Source organism: Sorghum bicolor, chromosome 7 (genome assembly GCF_000003195.3).
Source record: "Sorghum bicolor cultivar BTx623 chromosome 7, Sorghum_bicolor_NCBIv3, whole genome shotgun sequence".
NCBI lineage: Eukaryota > Viridiplantae > Streptophyta > Magnoliopsida > Poales > Poaceae > Sorghum > Sorghum bicolor.
The window spans coordinates 1,909,691-1,934,272 of NC_012876.2; the positions used below are offsets into that span (position 1 = coordinate 1,909,691).

At 45.7% G+C, this 24,582-nt stretch overlaps 2 protein-coding genes across 8 annotated transcripts; one reads left to right on the forward strand and one right to left on the reverse strand.

Annotated features, from left to right (window-relative positions):
* LOC8074020 (wall-associated receptor kinase-like 1) lies at nucleotides 11,880–15,287 on the forward strand. The gene is given in 5 exon segments (XM_021464895.1): nucleotides 11,880–12,735; nucleotides 12,975–13,460; nucleotides 13,589–13,744; nucleotides 13,823–14,812; nucleotides 14,815–15,287. Coding segments are annotated over 5 exon segments (2,748 nt in total). The 3' UTR covers nucleotides 15,075–15,287.
* LOC8074021 (transcription factor TFIIIB component B'') lies at nucleotides 16,147–24,385 on the reverse strand. 7 transcript variants are annotated; one of them, XR_002455013.1, is made up of 14 exons: nucleotides 24,154–24,384; nucleotides 23,830–24,063; nucleotides 21,783–22,765; nucleotides 21,602–21,692; nucleotides 19,859–20,025; nucleotides 19,340–19,769; nucleotides 19,169–19,263; nucleotides 19,055–19,092; nucleotides 18,209–18,386; nucleotides 17,964–18,108; nucleotides 17,743–17,861; nucleotides 17,459–17,669; nucleotides 16,785–16,998; nucleotides 16,147–16,661 (listed from the first exon to the last, which is right to left on the reverse strand). XR_002455013.1 is itself a non-coding variant. In XM_021464969.1 (12 exons), exons 3-12 carry the CDS (start codon nucleotides 22,710–22,712, stop codon nucleotides 17,520–17,522), a joined length of 2,343 nt encoding a protein of 780 aa, XP_021320644.1. In that variant the 5' UTR covers nucleotides 22,713–22,765; nucleotides 23,830–24,063; nucleotides 24,154–24,384; the 3' UTR covers nucleotides 17,067–17,519. The 7 variants fall into 7 exon arrangements, 1 of the variants encoding a protein (XP_021320644.1); XR_002455014.1 differs by lacking the exon at nucleotides 16,785–16,998 and having other exon boundaries at nucleotides 16,147–16,748; nucleotides 18,209–18,383; nucleotides 24,154–24,385; XR_002455010.1 differs by lacking the exon at nucleotides 16,785–16,998 and having other exon boundaries at nucleotides 16,147–16,748; nucleotides 23,830–23,973.

A 24,582-nucleotide genomic window follows, 5' to 3' on the forward strand; every position in this document is an offset into this window, starting at 1 on the left:
GACGGAAAATCTTGAAAATTTTGGGTTTTGGGTGGAAGTAAACAAGGCCTAGTTCCGAAAACTTTTTGGTTTTCGGAACTGTAGCACTTTCGTTTTTATTTGACAAACATTGTCGAATCATGGAGTAACTAAGCTTAAAAGATTCATCTCGCAATTTACAGGTAAACTGTGCAATTAGTTTTTATTTTCGTTTATATTTAGTGCCTCATGCATGTGCCGCAAGATTCGATTTGACGGAGAATCTTAAAAAGTTTTTGGTTTTTGGGTGACCTAATTACACAGTTTAGCTGTAAATCGCGAGACGAATATTTTGATCCTAGTTAGTCTATAATTGAATAATATTTATCACAAACAAACGAAAGTGCTACAGTAACGAAATCCAAAAAAATTTCATATCTAAACAAAACCTAGGTTGCAATGAAAGATACTACTGTACTCCTACATCCTTCCTGCCACGGTCGCGGTCCGCGCGGCATCAAAAGAACCATCAAGTACCTTTTCTGGTCCACGGACCACGGGCTCCGAATTCCGATCCTCTCTGGACCGCGTCCGGTCCGGATGGATACAAAAGAAGAGAGATTATTTAAAATTATTAGTCGAACCTATTAGATATTTAGAAATATTTTTTATAATAAATTAACGAACAATGTTTTCAGCTATAGCTTTTTAGTCAAACAGCTCAGAATTGCAGAAGGTGGGGTCAGGCTCACGGAGCTCCAGCAACTCCTGCAATGGCCATGCAGGTGTGGCCGTGATGATTAGCACACGGTGGTCGTGGCTTTTTAATAACAACTAGTAGGAGTAATAATCAATAAAATACTCCTCCTAACTCGCGGTGATCAGCGAGCACGTGGTTGTGGACTTGTGGTTACGCTACGCACTGAGCATGGTTCATGGCACGGCCCGGTCACGAGGGCATACCAATACGACGACGAAAACGCCACAGCCATGCCACGCAAGCTTCAGCAGGTCACCTCCAGCAACGAACGACACCTTAGCTACTCCCGTTATCAACTTACTTGGGAGAGGGGGAAGAGGATTATACATAGATAAAAGCAAGGCTAATAATTACAATCGGCCACCGATGGAGTAAGATTTCTTCTCTTAGCTCATCTATATAGTAGTTAGCCTTTCATTATCAATATATAAACCACTTGCAGTGGTGGATCTAGCCAAAAACATAAATTTTATTAAGCTTAAATAATAATTACTAAGGTCTTCACAAAATTCGTTGGGGTCGACGGACCCGATGAACCCTCTAGATTCGTTCCTGCCCACTTGTCTCTCTTTTTGTCTAAGTTGGCTGTAAGTTTACGGTCCACTTCTCCTCTCTTCTCAACCTCAATATTTAGCCAGTTTACAACCTCTTATTACACTTGCTCTAAGGTGTCTTTTGATTCCATGATAGGCTCAAATGGATTACAAGGCATGCTTGCTGGCCTCACTTGTGTCCAACCCACTTCTCTGGTTCCACCCTAAGCCTGTTCGCTTGACTTTATCTATCAAATCTGTCAGTTATTCAGCAATATCAGGAGTATTTTTCTCTTATAACAAATCAGCAAACAATACTTTCAGTCATAGCTTCTCAACCAAACAAACAGGTTGTATAGCAACAGATATTTTTAAAGGGGCCGAACGAGACAAGCCAGGTGGGCCAACACGGCACAACTACGGCGCAGTGCCAGATAGTGTTCTTGAAAGATCAACACACGGCTTCCTTCAAACTCATCTGCGCGGTTAACTGTCCCAACAAAACAATTGCAGAGATGGTGTATGCACAGCATCCTGATGGAGGTGGTTGGTGCTTAGTATTCGCGGACATACGTGTTCAAGCTCTTGAATTTCAGTTTCTACGCCACAAAAGGGGTATACAAATATCTAATTTGAGCATCCTATGGGATAGAATCAACATACTGTTGCGGCCACCATGGAGTGGAGCATCACAGACCACACAAGATGCCCTAGCAACAATGAAGACAGGAGGAACTCTGCTTCTGTTAGTGAACACAGTGGTTGCAGGAACCAGATGTTTTTGGATCAAGGTTATGCCTGTCAGTGCAACAATGGATACCAGGGAAATCCTTATATCTATGATGGCTGCACAAATGATGAAGGTGATTTCATATATGCAAATCCCCTTCCCTAGTTTTTTCATTTTTCTTTTACCTATCACAAAATTGCTTAGTTCTTTTTAATTTGTCTTATACGATTATCTACACTTATGTATGTTAATGTAGATCACTTCAATGACTTCATTTTTGCATGGAATTATAATCCAAAACCAGTAAAGGAGAATTTTTCTCACCGGTGTGGGAACATTACTGTCCCATTTCCTTTGGCCTAGAAGTAGGTTGTTCTGCAAGGAGACTTTTCCAGCTCAACTGACCTGGCACATACTGTCCTTCAATACAATGACCAACTTCATGTGACATACATAGATGTGAGCGAGGGCCTTGTCACTTGTCAGCATGAAATTCAACTGAAGTTGGGAATATTTGACTACGGAACTGGATATGCTGATATATTATAATGAACCCGGCCTTTGTGGATCCTTTGGAATCAGCCTCTGCAAAGTGGGCGGTTGCTAATCTAACCTGCCAACTGGCAAGCGTCTGGACATGCTTGTGTGAGTAACCATTGCACTTGCCTCAGTGTTATGAGCTCCTCAGAAGGATATGTTGGTTACAGATGCAAATGCTCACCTGGTTTTGAATGAAATCCGTACATCCAAGATGGATGTTATGGTACTCCCTCCCACTCCTCCCCCTTTGACCTATTATGTATAACCATAATCTTTTTGCGTCGTTTCATAACAAAATTACATATTCTTTTTGCAAGTTTTGTGTCACCTTATATGTGAATATGGCTACAGATATTGACGAGTGTCAGCGGTCGCCAGGCATTTACAGAGGTGTAGTTTTTCATAATACCATATGAAATTTCACTTGCACTGAGTGTCTAAAAAGTCATGGCTGAAAATACTATTCGATGATTTATCGTGAGAGAAAAACACTGTTAGCTGATAGAAAAAATACGGCTTCTAAGACAAGCGAACGGGAGTAGCCAACAAGTTTCCTCCGATAGGATGCTATACTTGCGATTTTTGTGTAACAGCTTCTAGATTTTCAATTAACCGATAAAAAGTATTATTTAAAAAAACCGTGTTTTCCTCAGCTGCCGTGTGGAATGTGCCTGGCTGCTAGCCTGAAATTGACACATGTGGTTGTCTTTGGTCTATGCTCGGTCAAAATAGAGGCCACCATGACCAGAGCGAAGACTCTGTGATGTGTTTATACTACATCCAAATACACGCTTGAACAGGTAGATGAGCACACCACATTGAGAGATGGGCTGCTCTAACACCATGTTAGCTTTGCTCATTTTTTTTTCGCGAACAAGACCAACCGGCTCGTGTTTCATTAAGAGGTAAGGGAAAACAGCTGAAGTACAACAGGCTCGGCCATAGGCGAGAGACCAAGGCAGAAGCTCGAAGAAGACAGACCTAGCTACTGGAAGGCAAACCAAGTTTAACTTATTACAAAATGGTTAGAAGTGCGACCAGGAGCTAGCAAATGGCGAGATGCAGGAGAACCCTGCCTGAACCCACTCGTCGGCCTCAGCAGCAGCAGCTCGAGCAACCGCCACGATCGAAGATAAAATGTTGTCAAAAGTGCGCCTATTCCTTTCCTTCCAGACGCACCAACAGAGCAACATCACAAGGCAGTCGAAGATCGGCCTGGATTGGTAGTGGAACCGACCCCTTTGCTGCATCCACCAATCACCAATCCGCTCGTCGGACCAGGGCACGAGTACTTGTAACCCAACCGGCGCCAGAAGCTTGAACCACAACTCCCTAGTGAAAACACAGCCCAAGAAGAGATGTTCAATAGATTCCGGAGCTTGCCCACATAAAGCGCAATCGTCATCATCCTGAAGGTCGTGTCTTTTCCGCCGTTCAGCTGTCCAGAGCCTTTGATGCAGGACCAGCCAGAAGAAGAATTTCACCTTCGGCGGTACCTTGGTTTGCCAAATCTCCCTTGCCCCAAGCAGAGCCGCTGAACCATTGAAGAAGGCCCGATAAGCGGAGGAGGCAGAATACTTTCCGTCTGAAGACCATTTCCAAACAAATCGATCAGCCTGAAGCGGTTGAAGCACCACATCCTGCAACTTGTGCCAGACACGGAGGAATTGACAGATAACCTGTACTGTAAGCGCTCCCTTGATATCCCTTGCTCAACAATTCATTGCGAGGCCGTCTTTGACAGATCTCCGTTTTCCTGCCCGACTGACTGCAGCAAAAAGGTCTGGAGCGAAAGTGCATAAGGGGCCAAAGGGAGCCCAACGATCTGTCCATAGCAGCGCAGATGCACCATCACCAATAATCACTGAAGTGCTGCTAGCTGACATCGCCTCCACCGGCTTGCTTCCGCGGCAGGGAAGATCAGCCCAGCATCTCCCCGGGTCGGTCCTTCTCAGCCATTCCCAGCGCAGTCGTAAAGCAAAGCCAAAGAATCTGAGGTCCAGAATACCCAAGCCTCCAAGATGAGTCGGCCTACAAACAATTGGCCAGGCCACCTTGCAGCGCCCTGCAGCAACCGACTCAGTCCCAGCCCAAAGGAAGGCCCTGCGTCGTTTGTCAATCTGTGCAATTGCCCAATTTGACAGGCAGCAGGCAATACTAATATGGACAGGGATTGCCGATAGAGTCACCTTGACAAGGACAGTCCTTCCTGCATGATTAAGTAGACCCGACTTCCAAGTCGGGATTCTCGCTGCAATTCTGTCCACTAGAGCTTGCTCTTCGCATCTTCTTAGCTTTCTGAGCGACAAAGGAATACCCAAATATTTGCACGGGAAGCGAGTGAGTGTGCATGGGAACGCCTGCTGCACTATTGCCACCTGATCCTCAGAGCAGCAGATAGGGGAGACAACACATTTGTTAAAGTTGGTAATGAGTCCAGATGCACCAGCATAGAGGAGCAGCACCTGCTGCACACACTGAAGATCACTCTGTAGAGGCGCAACGAGTAGCACGACGTCGTCAGCATACAAGGACTTACGGTTGCAGGCCACTCTCTCGGGTAGAGGCGATAGTGCTCCCCGTCGATCAGCTTGAATAAAGAGTTCAGGCTTTCCATCACAATAACAAAGAGCATTGGTGAAATTGGGTCCCCCTGCCTAAGACCCCTTGCATGCGTTATCCTATTTCCTGGCCTTCCATTCATGATGATCCTGGTGCTAGAGGTTGACAGCAGTAATGAGATCCAGTCGATCCATCTTCTGGGGAAACCAATGTGTTGGAGTACTTCTAACAAGAATGGCCAGGAAACTGAGTCGAAAGCCTTCGCGATATCCAACTTCAACAATACTAGCCTTCGCGATATCCAACTTCAACAATACTGCAGCGACCTTCTTAGCATTTAGCCATCTAGAACTCAGCTGCACCGCTCTGAAATTATCATGGATTGATCTTCCTTTTATGAAGGCAGATTGGCTAGGTGACACAATCTCATGTAAACGCGGCGCGAGACGCCTTGCTAGACATTTGGTGAACAGTTTACTGAAACTGTGGATCAAGCTGATGGGCCTATAATCACCTAAGGAATTTGGCTGCTCCTTCTTCCGTATCAGGATCATGAGTGCACAGTTGAGGTGATAGAAACTTCTACCGTCCAGGGACCAAATAGCATTGAAAGCATTGACAATGTCTAGCTTGATTATCTCCTAGGCAACTTTGTAGAAGATACCGTTGAACCCATCAGGTCCAGGAGCACGGTCGGAAGGCAGGTCCTTCACTGCCGCCCAAATCTCGTCCTCTGAGAAGCAAGCGTCGATACCTGTCAGGTCAATTGTCGGCAAGAGCTCCTCGAGTTGCAACGAGTGCTGACGCTGATAGGGCGTCCCCAAGATCCTTTTGTAGTGGCTGTAAACCGCCTCTTCCTTGTCTTCCTCCGATGAAACCCAAGCTCCTTCATGAATCAGTTCCGGAATGAAGCTCTTTCTGTTTCTATGACAGGCCTGAAGATGGAAAAATTTTGTGTTAGCGTCTCCATCTTCCAGATATCTAATGCGCGACCGATGGCGGGCAATGGAGCGGGCCAGGGAAGCTAATCCTAGGCTGCGACACTTGAGTTCCCGACGCCAGGCCAACTCGTCCAAAGCTAGAGCTCTGGATTCTTGTGCTTTGTCTAGCTGGGCGATGATCTCCCTAGTCATGAAAAGCTGCGAGCGGATGCTGCCCACATTCCGCATGCTCCAACTTTGCAGCGCCTTCGCTGTTCGTCTGAACTTTATGTCAAGCAGTCGGCAAGCATCAACGTTGAGCACTTGGCAATCCCAAGCCCGAGCGACAGTCTCCAGAAAGCCCTCCATGCGCACCCAGAAGGGCTCAAAACGGAACCTCGGTCGAGCCCAAGGCTCCATGCATAGCTGCAGCAGCAACGGCGCGTGATCGGAACTGTCCGTTGAAAGTGTTCTTAGATGATGAGTGGTGTATTGTTCTGACCATGGGACAGTTGCAAAAGCTCGGTCAATGCGTTCCATGGTCGGGTGTCGGCGCTCATTGGTCCACGTGTAGAGCCTTCCGTGCAGGTAGAGCTCTTCCAGTGCTAAGTCATCAATTACACGCCTGAAGCAACGCATAGCTCTAAGGTTCAGCTGGTCATTATTCTTATCCGCAGCTTGATAAATAAGATTGAAATCCCCACAAACCAGGAGCGCCTGTAGGCTCTGCGCGTGTATCAATCTGAGCTCATCCAGAAAGTCTCGCTTGAGTTGATCGTCCACCGGCCCGTAAACAACAGCAAGCGTCCATGAAGAGGAGGACGAGTCCACTGCCTTCAGGTTGACAGACACAGAGAAACGACGACAGATCTGAGCCGAGGCTGCCCAGGCACTCTGCCGCCAGGCCACCAGGATGCCTCCAGAGGCTCCCTCAGAAGGCAGAAACACATAATCAAACAATCTTCCCATTATATCAAAGAGGATACAAGGCTGCAGCGCAGAGAGTTTTGTCTCCACTAGACAGATTAGGGAGACTCGCTCCCGAGTCACAAACTCACGCACTGCATCGCGACGTGCCCGCGAGTTTAGACCGCGGACATTCCAAATAAAGATTTTGTGATTTATCATGGTTCAATTAGACGACGACAATCCCTGCGTGCTTAGGCCGCATGAGCCCGGCGCGAATGCCGTAACGAATCGCCATGCAGCAGCACGTCCATGGCCTCTCTGGTGGATGGAGACAGCGGCAACTTGAAAGCTTCATGAAATTCCTCAAAGCTCGCCGCACCTTCGAGTTTCGTGCGCACTTGTATTCCTGCCTTCTTCATCAATACTTTCCTTGCTTGTGCTTCAGGCTTTGGCAGCCGGTTCTTGCTTTTGGCAGCTAGTCTTGCACTCCGCTTGGGCACAAGCTCAGCGTCTGATCTGAGACGAGTCTGCTCCATTCTAGTGATATGCGCCTTTGGAGTTGACGTCAGGATCGGCTGCTGCAACGGCTTCTTGAAGGCGGCAATGAAATCTTCTACTTTGTTCAGTGAATCAGCCTGCACGTCCAACCGAGCCTCCTGAACAGGCTGAATCACAGTTTCGTCTTCGACGGCCGCCTCGGTGGCCGGAGACGAGGGGTGGCCAGGGGATGCCTCTCCCTGCAATGGAGAGTTTGGTCCAGAGGACCCTTCAGGGCCAGACATGCACAAATCCACCTCCTCACCCAAGGGGCATGATGCGCCCTGGTGAAAGCCCTAGTTTGGTTTTGGATAATTGATGAAACCCTAAGTACTAACCTCTATACTAAGTGTGTGTAGACTTAATGAGGTTGGTACATGCCAAGTGATGGAGCAAGTAATGATCATGGTGATGATGGTGATGACCACAAGATGATCAATTGCTCAACTTGGAAAAGAAGAAAGAGAAAAACAAAACCCTATGGAGATCAAGGCAAAGGTATTGCTTAGGGTTTTGGTTTTGGTGATCAAGACACCATAGAGGGTGTGATCACATTTAGGATAGATAGCCGTACTATAAAGAGGGGAATTCTTTGGCTAAGCGGTTATCAAGTGCCACTAGGTGTCATTGTTCATGTGCATGCATTTAGAACCTAGTGAGCTAACTTAACTCCTTCAAAGAAAATGATTGTGAAAATGCTAACACACGTGCACGCTCGTTGGTACACACGTTGTGGTGTTGGCACACTTTGAGAAGGAGGTGGAGTTAGATTCTGACACGCGGCTGACGTTGGAGCACCGGACGCAGGTGTTGAGCGTCCGGTGCCCCTTTAAGAGCGTCCGGTGACCCCGTATTTCGCCCAGTGAAAGAGCCAACGGCTCTATTTGCTTGAGGGGCTATATATACGTGTTTGGCTGGCTTAGGGCTCTCACTCTTGGCATTCTAACATACTTGACATCCTTGTGAGCCTAAGCAAACACCTCCCACTCATCTCCTTCATAGATTACTCATCTTTGTGAGATTGGGAGTGATTCCAAGTGCATTTGCTTGAGTGATTGCATCTAGTGGCACTTGGGGATCGTTCTAGCTGCGGTTTTCTTGTTACTCTTGGTGGTTGCCGCCACCTAGACGGCTTGGAGCAGCGGAGGAGGATTGGCACGAGTTGGTGATTGTTCGTGGCCATCTCCCGGTGATTGTGAGAGGTTTGTGCCTACCTCGGCGGAGTGCCAAAGGCAACATTAGTGGATTGCTCGTGTCATTGAGTTACCTCACTTGTGGGTAGGTTCTTGTGGTGTCCTAGTGAAGACGAGGTTCGTGCAACACCTTTTAGCCACCGAACCACCAAGTGTTGGTCGACACAACGGGGACGTAGCGTGCCGGCAAGCACGTGAACCTCGGGAGAAAAATTGTGTGTCTCCATTGTGATTGTTCATTGAATTTCTCCCGGTGATTGGACTTCATATTATTGATTGGTTCATCCCCTCTACGCGGCGGTATAAAGATCATCCTATCCTTTACTTACCGCAAACTAGTGTAATTAGTTTAGTTGCTTACTTTGCCTTGTGTAGCTTAGTTCTCTAGTGTAACTTGTAGAGACTTAGTTCTTGTGTGCATAGTGATCATAGCAACTAGAATTGTTGGGTAGGTGGCTTGCAAACACCCTTTAGAGCTAGAACAAAAAGCTTCGCTTTGTTATTTACTAACTTCTTGCTCTAGTGAGTTTGTAGAATTTTTAAATAGGCTATTCACCCCCCCCTCTAGCCATATTAGGACCTTTCACCTGGGCCTGCGCCTGGCTGCTGTGAGACCGTAACGTCTGGTCAAGGTCCAGCCCCGTCGTGCACCTGATGCGCGCCAGACGACCTGCAAGAAGCTCGAAGTCGTCGTCTATGGCCTTCCGTATCAGCCCGCGTCCACTACGAAAAGTGTCGTGGCCACAACCAGGCCAGTCATCAATGGAATTTTTTTCCGCCTGCACATCGCCGGCACTGGACGCCCTTTGCGGCGTGCTCAAACATGCCTCCACGAGCATCGGGTCCCAGGCCCTAGTCTTGACAGGAGAGGGTGAGCACTGACGCGGGCAAACAGAGTCAAATTGCAGCCCCCCTTGAGCCGCGATCCGTGGGAAGTGAGCGTCATCCTCGGCAGTATTGCCGGGAAAGTGAAGAGCGCCCCTGAACGAGGCGACCGGGCACTCCCACTTCCCCACAACGATGGAGAGCCTCGAGTCACGTGGGCGACAGGCAGGCCCGGAGCCCGGCCCAAGTCTCGGCTCATCGGAGCGGCCGAATCTGGTGGTACGCGGGCGACGACGACCTCCGCCACTGCCTCCCTCGCGGAAACCAGGGTAGTAACCGTTGAAATTGCTGTCGCCACTGTCAGAGTCATCGTCCCCAAAATCCATTTCTTCATCGGACGATGGCGGCGGCGTATGCCAGTCTTGATACTCGATGATTCGGAGCCGTACTAGGTATCGCAAGGCTGGTACTTCATCGTGGATAATCTCATGGGGTCGTAGGTACAGCGGAGACCCCCCATCGTGAACCTCTTCCGGCTCCGGCACGGCCATTATGATTTCGTCCGGGATAAGGTCAGGATGAGCACACCAGGTAGCAACGAAAAGTTCGCGCTCATCATCGGGATCCGCCACAGCATCTGGATTGGCAATTTCCGCCTTGGCTCCAGCAGAACCAAGAATGCATTGGACCACCTCTGTCGAACGGGCGTGCGACGGTAAGCCCTTCATCCCTACCAGGCATCGGTAGCGGAACGCACCAGCCGATCCCAGGATCAGCCGCGACCAACGCCGCCAACGCAAGGTAAATGCTGCCCCCTCCGGCCTCTGGTTGTCAAGGACTCGCTGAAGGTCATCCAGATTGGTGAACCGCACAATGAAGTCATCCGGCCTTGTCCGCCGCACCGTGACCCGATCCGGCGAGACACCATAATGGTCGTGCAAATGTTGAAGAAGCAAGGCTGGAGTCACTGGCGGTCTAGTACCCAGCACCAGCGCTAGCAGGGCCATGGACAGAGCATCCTCGGCAGCTTGAAGCGCCGGCGTGCGGGGAACCACGACGAGCTGCCGAAGGGGTGACCGTGCACGCGTCCGCGGCGAAGCCGGCGGCTCCTCAGCCGCATGAAGGCGTGGACGGCCTCTGCCCCTCCCAGATCTGGAAGGGCCGGCGACAGCCTCCGCACCCGGCTCAAGGCTAGGAACGGTTCCCGCTGCCGAAGGCAGCGGCACCTCGTTCCCGCACGACGACCGGGCCGGTGCGTCGGCGTCGACTGGCAAACGCGCATTCCCGGAGAAGGTTGCCGCAACACCTTGCGCGACAGCAGCGGCGGGGGCCGGATCCGGAGAAGGGGGGCGCAGACCCGCGGGACCGACGGCGAGCGGCCGGTGGAGGCAGAACGACCTGAAATGGTGGACGCCGCTGATTCGCGAGAGCGACGACGATGGCCTCCTCTGCCCCGGCACCCGAAGTCCGCGGTCGGGGAGCGTCCCCGCTTGAAGGCGCCCCGACCAAGCGCCAGGCAGGAGCGCTCCTGGTGCCCCTCTCCTAGGCAGTGGAAGCAGCGAGGCGGCGAGGTGCAGTCAGCCTTGACATGGCTCTCCGACAAGCAGTTGAAGCATTTGCCCACGAGATTCGCGGGCACCGGGCGGCGTTGCACAGCCGTTCGCCGCCAGCGCCGGCGACTTGCCACCTCATGGAAACCATCCGCATCTGGCTGGGCCGACAGCCGCGGCGGATGGGAAGCCAGCACAGAGGGATGGGCGACAGGTGCAGGTGGCGGCGTTGGTGCAGCGGGCGGTCCCTGGAGGCGCCTGTGGCGACGGATCCGCCGCCGCCTCCGCCGCAAAACGGGAGCAGGAGTAGCAGCAATACCTTGGAAGGGCGACGCATCGTAGTCTCCAAAGGAAGCCTCGGAGTCGGTGAAGTGGATGCGGTCTCCGAAGCCTGCCCCAGGCGAGGAGAACGGCGTCGCATCCGGGTCGAGGGAGGTTGAACGCAGCACGAAGGACGCGTGAGCGGCGGCCGCGAGCGGCGGCAGCTCGGGGTAGACAGATCTGGCAGCATTCCTCGCAGCCCCAACAGCGAAGGTCCTTCCAGCCCAGGGGCTACGCGAGCCGGATCCAGAATCCATCTGGAGCGGAGAGCAGACTGGACGGCGGCGCCGGTGGTGGCTACCGGCGTTGTTATGGTTGGTGGCCGGCGGGGCCGGGGTGGCCGCCGGCGGGTGCGGACGGGGCTCTCGTTCCTGTCCGGTCACTGGCTTGCTAATCTAGGGCTTTGCTCGGATTCATTTTCTGTTTCTTAGGCCTTCTGTTAGCTTTGCTCATACTTGCATCCTTATGGACGGCAGCAGCAGGGACCTCAGAAGTAGCAAGGAGAACAGAGTCTCTTAGCCATCTAATCACCCACAAGGCCATGATCAGAAGGTTAGAGGCTAGATCTCTACAGGGGCATGGTGCCCATACAACTTCTTCCAATTACACCAGTCTTCCCTCAGCTGACACGCTTGCTGGCTGCCAAACAAGCTGCGGCAATCTGAGCTTTCAGTACCCATTTGGCATAGGACCTGATGATCGTTGCTTCCGGGGTCCTGACTTCAGGCTCTTCTGCAACGGCACCACTCAGGCCCCAAAGCTCTTATTACACGATGGTACCACAGAGGTTTCTAGCAGTATTGATAATTTCGTCTACAACAGCTTTGGAGCCTCTTTTTCTCCAGCAATAATCCCCATCAGGCCTGGTGTTCATGTCTACAACATGTCGCTCGAGTCTCCAGGGAATTCTTTTGCTATTATAGAGATCCTGGAGATTTTCATCGTTGGCTGCGACTTGGACGTGCTCTTGAAAGATCAGCAGACAGGTTCCTTCAAACTCATCTGCACGGTTAACTGCCCAAATAAAACGGTCGCAGAGATGGTGTATGCGCAGGATCCCAATGGGGCTGGTAATTGCTTCATGTTCGCTGACATACCTGTTCAAGCCCTTGAATTTCAGTTTGTGCTTCACAAAAGGGCTAGGAGGACTGAAAAAGTCTCTAGTTTGAGCATCCTATGGGATAGAATCAATATAACTGTTAATACTCCCATGGAGTGGAGCATCACTGACAACACAAGATGCCCCAGCAACCATGAAGACAGGAGGAACTCAGCTTGTGTTAGTGAACACAGTGGTTGCAGGACGCAGATGTTCTTGGATCATGGTTATGCCTGCCAGTGCAACAATGGATACGAGGGAAATCCTTATATCTATGATGGCTGCACGAATGATAAAGGTGATTTCATATATGCAATGCCCAGTGATTTATTTTGATCACCTTCCCTAATTGTTTAATTGTTCTATTGTCTGTCAAATTAATCAGTTCGTTGAAAAAATAATTTGCTTTTTCTATAGTTATTCAATTCAACTTCACAAAATTGCATAGTTCTTTTTTTTATTCGTCTGATATGACTATCTACTCTTATGTATGTTAACATAGATCACTTCAGTGACTTAATTTTTGCATTGAAACAGGGTATAATCCAAAACCAGTAAAGGAGAATTGTTCTCACCAGTGTGGGAACATTGTTGTCCCATTTCCTTTTGGCCTAGAGGAAGGTTGCTCTGCAAGGAGACTTTTCCAACTTAATTGCTCAGACCCAGCACATTCTGTCCTTCAATACAATGACCAGCTTTATGTGACATACATAGATGTGAGCGAGGGCCTTGTCAGCATGCAATTCAACTTAAGTTGGCAATATTTGACTACGGAACTGGATGTGCTGATATATTCTAATGAACCTGGCCTATTTGTGGATCCTTTGGAATCAGCCTCCGTGAAATGGGCGGTTGCTAATCTAACCTGCCAACTGGCAAAACAGAATGCGTCTGGATATGCTTGTGTGAGTAACCATAGCACTTGCCTCAGTGTTATAAGCTCCTCAGAAGGATATGTTGGCTACAGATGCAAATGCTCACCAGGTTTTGACGGAAATCCGTACATCCAAGATGGATGTTATGGTACTCCCTCCCACTCCTCCCCCTTTGACCTATTATGTATAGCCATAATCTTTTTGCGTCGTTTCGTAACAAAATTACATATTCGTTTTGCAAGTTTTGTGTCACCTTATATGTGAATATGGTTACAGATATTGACGAGTGTCAGCGGTCGCCAGGCATCTGCAGAGGTGTAGTTTGTCATAATACCATAGGAAACTTCACTTGCACTGAGTGTCCTCGCAACACGATTTATGATATAGGTGCAAATCAGTGCACACCAGCATCAAAGAAAAACTTCATGTTAGGTGAGTGCCATATTTGTCAATTCTGCACCAGACAATGTGGTCTTAATATATGCAAACTAAGGGGCATTATTCTTGTAGGTATCATAATTGGTCTGAGCTCTGGTCTTGGCATTCTTCTTCTAGGCTTAAGTGCAGTAGTGCTCATCAGAAGATGGAAAAGAAATTCCCAGAAGAAACTAAGAAGGAAGTATTTCCGAAAGAACCAAGGCCTTCTCTTAGAGCAACTAATATCATCAGACGAAAATGCAAGTGAGAAGACAAAGATTTTCTCCTTAGAAGAGCTTGAAAAGGCAACAGATAACTTTGATACCACCCGTATTCTTGGTCATGGAGGGCATGGCACAGTATACAAAGGCATCTTATCTGATCAACATGTGGTGGCTATCAAGAAGTCCAAGCTTATCAAGGATGGTGAAATCAATGATTTCATCAACGAGGTTGCAATCCTCTCTCAGATAAATCACAGAAACATTGTGAAACTCTTTGGGTGTTGTCTTGAAAGTGAGGTCCCTTTACTAGTATACGATTTCATTCCAAATGGTTCTTTGTTTGAAACACTTCATGCTGATTCTTCATGTAGTGGATCCTCGTTACCGTGGAATGATTGTCTAAGGATTGCCACAGAAGCTGCAGGAGCCCTGTACTATCTCCACTCTGCTGCCTCGATATCAATCTTCCACCGCGATGTGAAGTCCTCTAACATACTCCTAGATGGAAACTATACTGCTAAAGTTTCCGATTTTGGCGCTTCAAGATCTGCCCCAATTGATCAAACCCATGTCAGTACCAATGTGCAGGGCACCTTTGGTTACTTGGATCCAGAATATTACCAAACTGGGAAGCTAAATGAGAAGAGTGATGTTTACAGCTTCGGTGTGGTACTTCTAGAGCTTCTCCTGAGAAAACAGACAGTTTTTACGAATGAGTCAGGCATGAAGCACAACTTGTGCAACTATTTCCTTTCAGAGATCAAGACGAAGTCAGTTACAGAGATAACAGCTGCTGAATTTCTTGAGGAAGCCACAGTGGAGCAGATTGAAAAGGTTGCATCCCTTGCAGAGATGTGCTTGGGCTGAGAGATGATGAAAGGCCTGCAATGAAGCAAGTAGAAATGACACTACAGCTTTTACTAGCAGAAAGCATGAACTCATCTCATGTTCACACAGGAAACGTGCAAAACATTCAGCCTTTGCTGACAAGAAGAGTTGTAGCTTCTCGCATGCAATCCTCAATTGAACCAAAGGACAGAGGTAATGTAGCACCTCAGGGCAGCTACAACTTCTTTAGCTTGGAGCGAGAGTTTTTATCGTCAGCTAGTCTACCACGTTAGATGAATTATTGGTATTTATTACTGGCTACTGTTGAAATGGTTGGTTTTGCTTATCCCTATCAAATCTTATGTGCACAGATATATGACTACAGTAAGTGCTTCAATCTAAGAAGCTGAGCTGAATGTTGTCTGGAACCTGTAAACGCTGAGCATCGCGATATGCTGTTGCGTCTTTGTCTGAAGAAACCTAAAACTATTTCTTTTTTTGGGTCCTATTTGCTATTCTTATGGATTGACGCAGTGTCTCTAGAACTCTGAGTACATTTGTTATTTTAAATATGAATACTACATTTCTAGAAATAGCACCATTTTGAAGAATGGACTTATTTGGAACAGGATGTAATTAGTTAGTTGCCTTCAACTTAGATTGATCCACTTGTACAATTAGAAGCTATACTTAAGACAGTGAAAACCTGCACTGCCTAATTTCTAACAGGCAATCGTCAGTTCTCGCTGTCAGTTGTAGACCGGCTTCATTTTACTAGCTATAATATGCCTCAACTCAACCAGTTTCCGGATTGAAGTATTCTCCAATCGGAAGCAGTAGTTGTTTATTCTAAGACGAAACTAGCCCCAGAAATCAAAGAGAGAGGAAAACAAAAAAAAAAAGAACGCCAGCAAGCATTTCTGCTGGCTGTGAGGCATTTCAACAAACACTTTGGAAGCACTCACCTACAATTTCCGAGCTCAGACACCAGTCATCTCCAATTGTGATGCCCCATGGCGCGGCGCATCACCACCGTCACCGAGCGGCTGGTCCTGAACGTCCTGCAGCGGCAACTGCAACAGCGGGAGTGGCTGACATCGAACGGCGCGGGATTTGGGGAAGGAGGGAGTAGGGGGTAGAACACTAGAACAATGTTCACCTGAATTCAACTTGATAGCAATACACTCGTATTTTTTTAGATTTATTATTCAAGAATCTAATAGTGATATTAGGCGACGCGTCAATCAATCTCTTTAATGTTCATGGGAATAGAGTGTCGCAAGTCACTTTTCCAAATCGGTTGGTTTTTGTCACTTATTTCTATAAATAGAAAACAGAAATCAAAATTCAGGTGCTATATTCATGTGCCAAAGCTCAATTTACAGATTTGTTCTGTTATGTAAAGGTAGGGAAGTCACTGTGTTGATGCCTAACAAGGTTTTACAGAAACCGATACTGCCTATCAAAAGAAACCAATATCGAAGTCACAGAGCATCATCAGTATACAACTGGAGAAGGAAACCGAAGTTGCTATAAATCTCTTTAAAAAAATAATCGAAGTTGCTAAAGAGAAATATGACGTATCACATCCATCAGCACTAGTACATTTGTGTGGGCACTAGTACATTTGTGTGGCAAGTAATAAAAAAAAGTAAGTACAAAAAGAAATATGACGTATCTAACATGACAGCGTCAGATGATATCAACTACTCTTGCACGCACTTCCCATCGGCTTGCAAAACTTAGCATCCAGAACACATACGTATGTCCCAACCATGGTACTGACATAATCACCAAGAATGTGCTGATCCAATTGAACGCTGTCCATTACACAGATTTCCGTCTGTAAAAATGGGTCCCCTTCCATCTGACTATTAGCACTACATAAAAAGGACAACTGACTGTCACTTCCTCTAGTTAGCAATCAGCTTGGAAGGTGGCAACTCAAAAGTCAGTAAGTCAGGTACCTGATCCAGGAAAAGGACAAACATGTAAAAATCTACCTGCTTAAAAATTAAGGATTGCAAGACAGCCCTAGGCCGCTAGACGGCAGTGTGTGCACATTGTGTTCCTCTTTGGGGGTATAATGATTGCACAGAGCCCATTTATGCATCCATTTACTTCTGAGGCAACCCATGTACACATGATAATGACTAGAACCCATGACAAAGTCTCGCTAGGATCTAATCAAAATAACATGACCAGCCACCAATGTACCTAGCAATTGTCAATGAAATATAAATTGATAATAAACAGCATGGTACCGATTCTACAAACACATCAAGTGGAATCTGTCATTCATTGAAAACAGAGCAAAGGATGTCAATAATGGAAACCACAGGGGAGAAATTCATCGGCACAAACAACAAAAGCTGGGAAATAGTTTTTCCTATGAAAGATAAGCTATATACAATATATTGTTCCAAATTGTAAGTCGCTCTGGCTCTTCTACATACATAGGTGCATAGCCACAGCAATCTACTTAGAAAAGCCAGAACGACTTACAATTTGGAATGTTGGGAGTACTAGCAACCTAGGGAACCAAAGCGCAAACATAGAATTATAGAAACTAAAATCCCACAGATGCTCAAGCTAAAATGAAATAGTTTGTATAGTTCAACCTGGCAACAGCACTGTATTACTATGATTAAAACAAGTTCACAAACCATGTTCATACCTCAAGACATTAGCAGAATCATAATTGTAGTATCATGAGTCCTAATTCCAGCCATGATTAACTAGTACCAATCAAAAACATCCCCAAGATCATCATCATCACCACCATTTCCAAGATCATGCTCTTCTTGCACATCATCCATCTGTCCGCCGTGCTCTTCATTCGACCAATTTGAACTATTTTCCTCCTCGTTGAAATCATCCAGTACATTCTAGAAACGAAGAAAGTAAGTTATAAATCTAATTAGATAAACTTAACCTAATGTATGTATGTTCAAGAAAAACCTCATTTCCAGGGCCTCTTTCACTTGATGCGCCATCTTGTTTTTGTGCATTGTTGATCTCTGGCAGCACAACATCTTCAATGTTGAGCTGCTTAATTACCTTTTTGAAATACAAATTATCTGCAGAGAAAAGTTAAACTGGTAAATGACAAGCACTAAGCTAGATGAAAGATTAGAAAAAAAAAAATGGAGGTTGACCCCACTAATTAAGCGATATCTGACCTCCTGAGCGATGAAATATAGCATCATGGACTAGCAATGGATTTTTTTTCTCCTCAGATTTAAATTTTTGCCGCACCTGATGGCGAGTCTTATCAGGAAATAATTGTTGTATCATTGCAAAATCGCTACCAAATTGTCGAATACCCTGGTCCAAAATTAATACAATAACATCTTAGCAGAAGATCTAAGGTCATATGAAATTACATATAGCATTCCAAGCGCTTAATTTCTAATGAAAAATAAACCTCGTAAAACAAGTCAGTATCTGATTTTGACCATTTTCCTCGGGCTGGTTTGTTCATGTAGGATTGGTAGTTCAATTTTGTTGTATTTTGTACATGGTTCTCTGTTCCATCATTGTCAAAGAACCTAGCTTCCTCATCTCTGTAGTCCAAATCATCCATATCTTCAAGTCCAAAGCTTCTGTGCATAAGATAACAATATTAATGAAAGAATCGAATAAACGCAAATAAAAATTGAAACTATAGTACTCAATTTGAACCTTTAAATTTTGATCAAGGATGTTTTAGATATTTTAATCTTCAACTTAAATTCAGACAAACCAATCAGCCAGTTATAAAAATCATGGCTTTTAAGCTGCATTTCCAGGTGCGAAATAAAATGTCAGGAATGGAATACATAGCACAAAAAGGCTTTTATGCTGCCAAAACAATCAGAAGTTGCTTTTTGAAGGGTCGTGGCTATTCAACAGGTGTACATGAAATAAAATGTCAGGAATGGAATACATAGCACTAGCAGAGTGTGACAGAAGCTTTGATGCAGTCCGAAAAACTGAAGAATGCAAATAATGACTCTGGAACCAGCAAGAGCAACATCAATGTCATCTTGAAATAGCTTATACTCACTATATCTAGATGCAAAGCCAAAGTTATGAATCTAGAAAAGCCAAAACATCTTATAATTTGGAATGGAGGGAGTATGAAACACCAAAATATCCCCTTTGAAACAATAAGGAAAGTAGGGAGTGGTACACTGGTCCAATATGTTCATTTATGCCCACCCAAATGCGCTAAATCTACTTTGGTTGGATGATATCATACATAGAGAAATAAAAGAAAAAAGAAGTATACCTTGAATTAGAGGATGGCCCAGATGGAATCTCTTTTGGCTGAAGACGTCAAGAAAATCATGAGAATTAGCCAAAAAAAAACAAATATAACAATAAAAATTGCCACAAAACTCACATTAACACGTTCTCTAGCTTCTTGTAACAACCTGAGATGTGCTGCACTTAGCTTCATGGGATCTATCTCCTCACTTTCCAGTAAAGTCTTAATCTCTAAAAAAAAACCCAATATACAAGAGTCAAAACTCACATTATGCAAAAAAGAAGCTCTTTTTTTTTAGCCACCAACCTTTTGGTGTCCTCTGACGAATTCTGTGGGTCAGCTTCTTCTTCTCAGGCTTCGCTGCCAATTCATCCTTCAAGGTTCTTTTGCGGCCCCGTGAAGACACCTTGCTTTTATTTTTTTGAACTTTCTGCTGTTGTGACTCTTCTACACCATCCCTTGACTTTTTCCTAGCCTTACGCTTATTACCAGTAGTGTAATCATCACCACTATCATTATCTTCTTCAGCTAATGAAGGTTCAACACAGTCTTCATCAAAACAGTCATCAACAGTGTGATTAGGTGTCCCAACTTTTTGCAACTTTTTCCTGCAACGTAGTTTCATAGATGATGCTATTTCTCCAACATCCGAATTTGGTTGCTGTTCAACAGTATGATCTAGTGGCTCCCCCTCGTGGTCCTGATCATTTGAATATTGATCCTCGGTAACAGAATGCTAAAAGAAGAAAAAAGAGAGTAATGAGAAACCTTGTAGTAGCCATGTAAATATAGATCGTTACATCTTCTAAGCAGAAATATACTGACCTTTTCAGTCATCTGCTGAGATGAGTTACTTAAATTTTCATCAGTCAATTTGTCACTACAGGATTTGCCGATGTTACCCATCTCAGAATTGGTATCTGTAGGAGTAGCTACCCCAGAAGCATCCGATAGAGAAAAAGATACAGATTTTGATTTTCCCTTTTCTCTTCCTACAGTAGGTTGAGATTTAAAAGTGAGTACAGCTGTAATGAATATTTTTGCTCTTTATGAGAATACAGTACCGAGGATATTACCCAATGAAAGGCGAACTATTAACCATGATAACAAAATTATTTCTGTACATCCCAATATGGATAAGGGCTATGCAGATAATATCACTCAACTCGAAAAAGCTTCAACTGATAGTAAAGGAACTTGTGATACTTTACCTCTTGATTCCTTAGCTAGATTAAGCAAACTACGAAGGAAGAACAAAATTAACTGAAAATTGATCCTTATAAATATAATCACATTTTGATGTAGCTAAGCACAATTGATATTATAGTGTTACAACATGAGGAATTATGTATAGAGGTACAGGGAGAACAAACAAACCGCACCAGATTAAACCAGTGCTGCCCAAGACAGACATGTACTCCCTCTGTCCTAAAAAGAGTGTCGTTTTTTACTTCTATAAACATCTTGTTTGACCATCCGTCTTATTCGAACTTTTTGTCTAAATATCATCTATTTTGCTATGACTTATTTTATCATCAAGTATACTTTAATTTATTTATTCATTTTATAATTTACAGAAAATTTTTTTGAATAAGACGAACAGTCAAACACGATATCTGAAAGTAAAAAAACATCACTCTTTTTGGGACGGAGGGAGTAGGTACTAAGCGACACAATCCCTCCATGCCACGTAGGCCACCTGTGCTGACCTACTAGAACCTAGGTCTCATTGGGTTTGGACTTTTTTTTGTCATGTCCTGAGAAATCAAAACACATATCTGATTCTTGGTTAGAAGAAGCACATGTGTCTCACTGATCTTACAGAAAGTGGCAAAGGAGAGGAGAGTCCTCTGTGACATTCAGCTGGTGCCTGGGACTATGCGAGCTACTCCTAAAGTCTCCCACCTTGAACTCTTAGTCATTTTCCTGCGTGAGCTAGTCATATACATCTATGTGTATGACGATCCTATGGTAGATTGTATCACTGTATGTGTGGGTAGCAAGGGTCTTTATGCCCTCTTGGTTATATCTTTTTTCCTTAAACTTAATGAAATGTTTGAAAAAAAAAGAGAGTTTAATAAGTGGTCCACTATGATATCTAGTTAAATAGTTAAGGGGCTATGCATACTTATGGAAATATCAGTGAGTAAAATAAACTTGATCCTTAAATATTCAGGTAGCAAGTGAAGGAAACTATTATTTAAATAAACAGTTAGTTTAAACCTTAAAAAACTGTTTCAAAAAAACACTTAGTGTCTAAAAACAACACAGATACAAATTATGGCTTTAAAAATAGCACTAGTGATCATTGACCTAACCATCTGTGCATAAACACAAGCCTGCATGACAGAGCTCAAAGCTCATACTCAAGTATTATTGCAACAATAAGCACATATCTAAGAGAAGTATCTTCAATTCCATTTACTCTAGTGAGATGTTTCATCCATGAAAGTTAGCCCTCAAATAGTCAAATATAAAGAACAACAAGGTCACCAACACTGCAATCATTTAAAGTATAGAATACACAGTACATCAAAAGAAAGAAGTTCCACCAGTAAAAGCTGTTACCTGGGACTTTGCCCACCATTGATTGAGTACCATCGGTAGGAGGACTAATTAGTTCGTTGTGATAGTCTACATCAACAGTAGCATGCACAGCCTATAATATCAATAGCAGTTGATTAAGTGAACTTTTTTGCTATTATATGAAATGCCATAAAATAATTTAATGAAACCTCCTAGATGTAACCTGTGGTGACCAAGCGGCTGGACCGGTGATGGTTTCTTCCATTGGAGCAACAGCAGCAACATTATTTTTAGTCACAGCAACCTTGGATGAAGCCTTCCCAGGCTCCGGTTGCAATTTAGGATGAAACTTAGCTATTGTTTCCTCTTGAACTGACTCCTCAAGGACGAGGTTAGCTAAATTGCAACTTTTACAATTATCAGTTGCCAATAGTCCTTCAGAATCTGGGATCTGCACACTTTCATGACTTTTAGGATCCTGTAACTGATCGTCACGGAATCTTGTTTCAATATTATTGCCCTTTCCATTTTGTGTAACCACATCTACAGTGGAAGCTTCCAGCTTTTGGTTAGTCTTCCGAGATTTGGCTGTTTCCTTAAGGAGCTTCGTCTGTACCTTTGGCTGGAACTTTGGAACTCTTTCCTCTTCAACTTGTGCATCACACATGTCTCCAAATTCAACTATATCATCAATAGCCTTGCCACATGAACTGTTAGGTGACACATTGATATCTGATACCACTGAGCTTTCTTGGTGTATAGCTAACTTAGACGGATCATCATTGTGCTCACCATCTTGAGAAATCTTATCTGCAGCAGAAGCACCAGCCAGAGGACCCAAGGGAACTGTCAACGCATCTCCCGACGGTGTGCCGAGAGTACCTTGAGAACCAGCAACAGTATCAACTGACTCGCTACCAGGGCACATCAAGGATGTCCTTTCTTGGCTGGTGAGCTCTTTAGAAGAATTGACTTGATTTAAGGCTCCTACTTTCCCATCCCCAGTTTCTTCAGTAGGATTAGGCGCTGCAGATCTGGAAGACAGAGCTGTTTTTTGGGGTTTGGGACGTTGCTTGGGACGGAACTTTGCAGTAGCCTGAACTTCTTCTGCAGCATCAAGCATATTGTCGAAGTTGGCCTCATCATCAATCATCTGTGTGGCCGTTGTGGTCTACAGCAGGATATATTGAAAGTGTCACTGAAAGCCTGAAAGGAATATTGCAGGTTTAGGAAGCAGCAACAGGGGCAAACATAGAATCAGACAAGTAAAAAAGGAAATAAAAATCCTTAGGGCCTGTAGAGTTAGGATGGGGTATTCAACCAGAATGTACAATATAAATTTGAACTAAATAGACAACTACCAAATGAATGCCACAATGCAAAGAGCCTTTAATGGAACCAATAATTTACAAGGATCCGAGGCAGTAGGTGAAGGAAAATATGGTGCAACATCACGTGTGAGTAAGAACAGATTCAAGATCGAGGACAACTGGCAATGACATAACTAACTAAACCGCAGCAAAAGTACTCAGCGACAACAATGGATACAGGGCTACAGCAGAACGGACAAATAAAATCCAGGAAAGTTGGGGCAATGCCTGATTGGTTTACAAGGAACCCTCAGGGAAAGCCATATATTAGCATCATCTGTAACATATCCATGCCCAACTCTCAATTTTCTCAAGATGCCCTAGTCAGCAAATACTCAATAACTATAACAAAATGCATAGGCGCTAGGCAGGCGATGAGGCTCTGCCTAGCACCTGGACGTTTGTACTTTTTGCACACAGCTATAGTAATGTATTAAATTGAGGGAATTTGACGTGTTCAATTAAGTAACTTGACATTATCATGCAACTTAAATAACGTGACATTATCATGCATCCATGAGTTTCAAGGCCATAGTTTGTCTTTCTCCACCTCCGATTTGTCTCGCTTTTATAGTTTTCTTTATGACCTTTCATGCAGGTAAAATCAAGCGTGCACAGCGCTGCCTGGGGTTTAACTGTTTATAATAAGTGGACCCAAAAAAATTGCACTAGCACTTCAATAGGTGATGGATCGACACTGCGTGCATAATAAGAATAATCTAACAGAACAATGGGCAGATGGAGTTGGGGCACCATTCCGAAACCCAAAAAAAAAAAACTCCTGCGACAATGGGGATACAAAGGAAACTAGCTGGGTTTATTTAGGGTTTATCAGTGGCACAAGGAATCGAATCAACCACTGCAGGAGGCGATGCATAGAGCGGAGAGAGGGAGGCTGACCTCGGACCTCCGGCTCTGGCTCAACGAGGCAGATCTCCGACCTCCGGCTCAACGTGCGCAACGGCGGCGGAGGGCGGCCACGAAGCAGGCCGTGGAGGCGGCGCGTCCTTCCCTCCTATGGGTGGACCACGACTGCGGGTGCTCCTAATAAGGAAGGAAGGACGGAATTAATCAATCAGCCAACCGCGTCTTCTTCTGGAAGGAAAGGATGATCTCTCCCTCTCTTCTGTATCCCTAGAATCATTTGGGGGAGAAATTAGAACATCGACGCAAAAATCATAGGCGCGGCTCACAGACTCGCCAGGAGACTCGGTCTTGGGGTACCTGCTCACAGTAGCTACGGCGGCGTAAGATGGGAACGAGCGGAGGCAAGGGAGCAGACGGAGTCGGCGGCGTAAGATGGGAACGAGCGGAGGCAAGGGAGCAGACGGAGTCGGCGGCGTCGGACGGCGCCGCGGCGGGAAGCGGAGTGGCGGAGGCAAAGCCGGGCTGTGCCGGTGGGAAACCGAGCGACGGTGGGAGACGCGCCGCTCGAGGGTGGGTGGGGGCGGGCAGGGCGGCGGGAGACTGGCGCGCCGGGGCGGGCAGGGCGGCGGTGCCGGAGTGACTTTTTCGATTTTTGCCCTCGGATTCCTCTGGTGTTCGACGGGACGGGTTCAGGATTCTCTGTTGCTGAGTCACCTCATGACACGTAAACGTAATCCATTCTAGTGTCTTGGATCGAGATCAGACGGTCCAAATCAAAACAAGTGA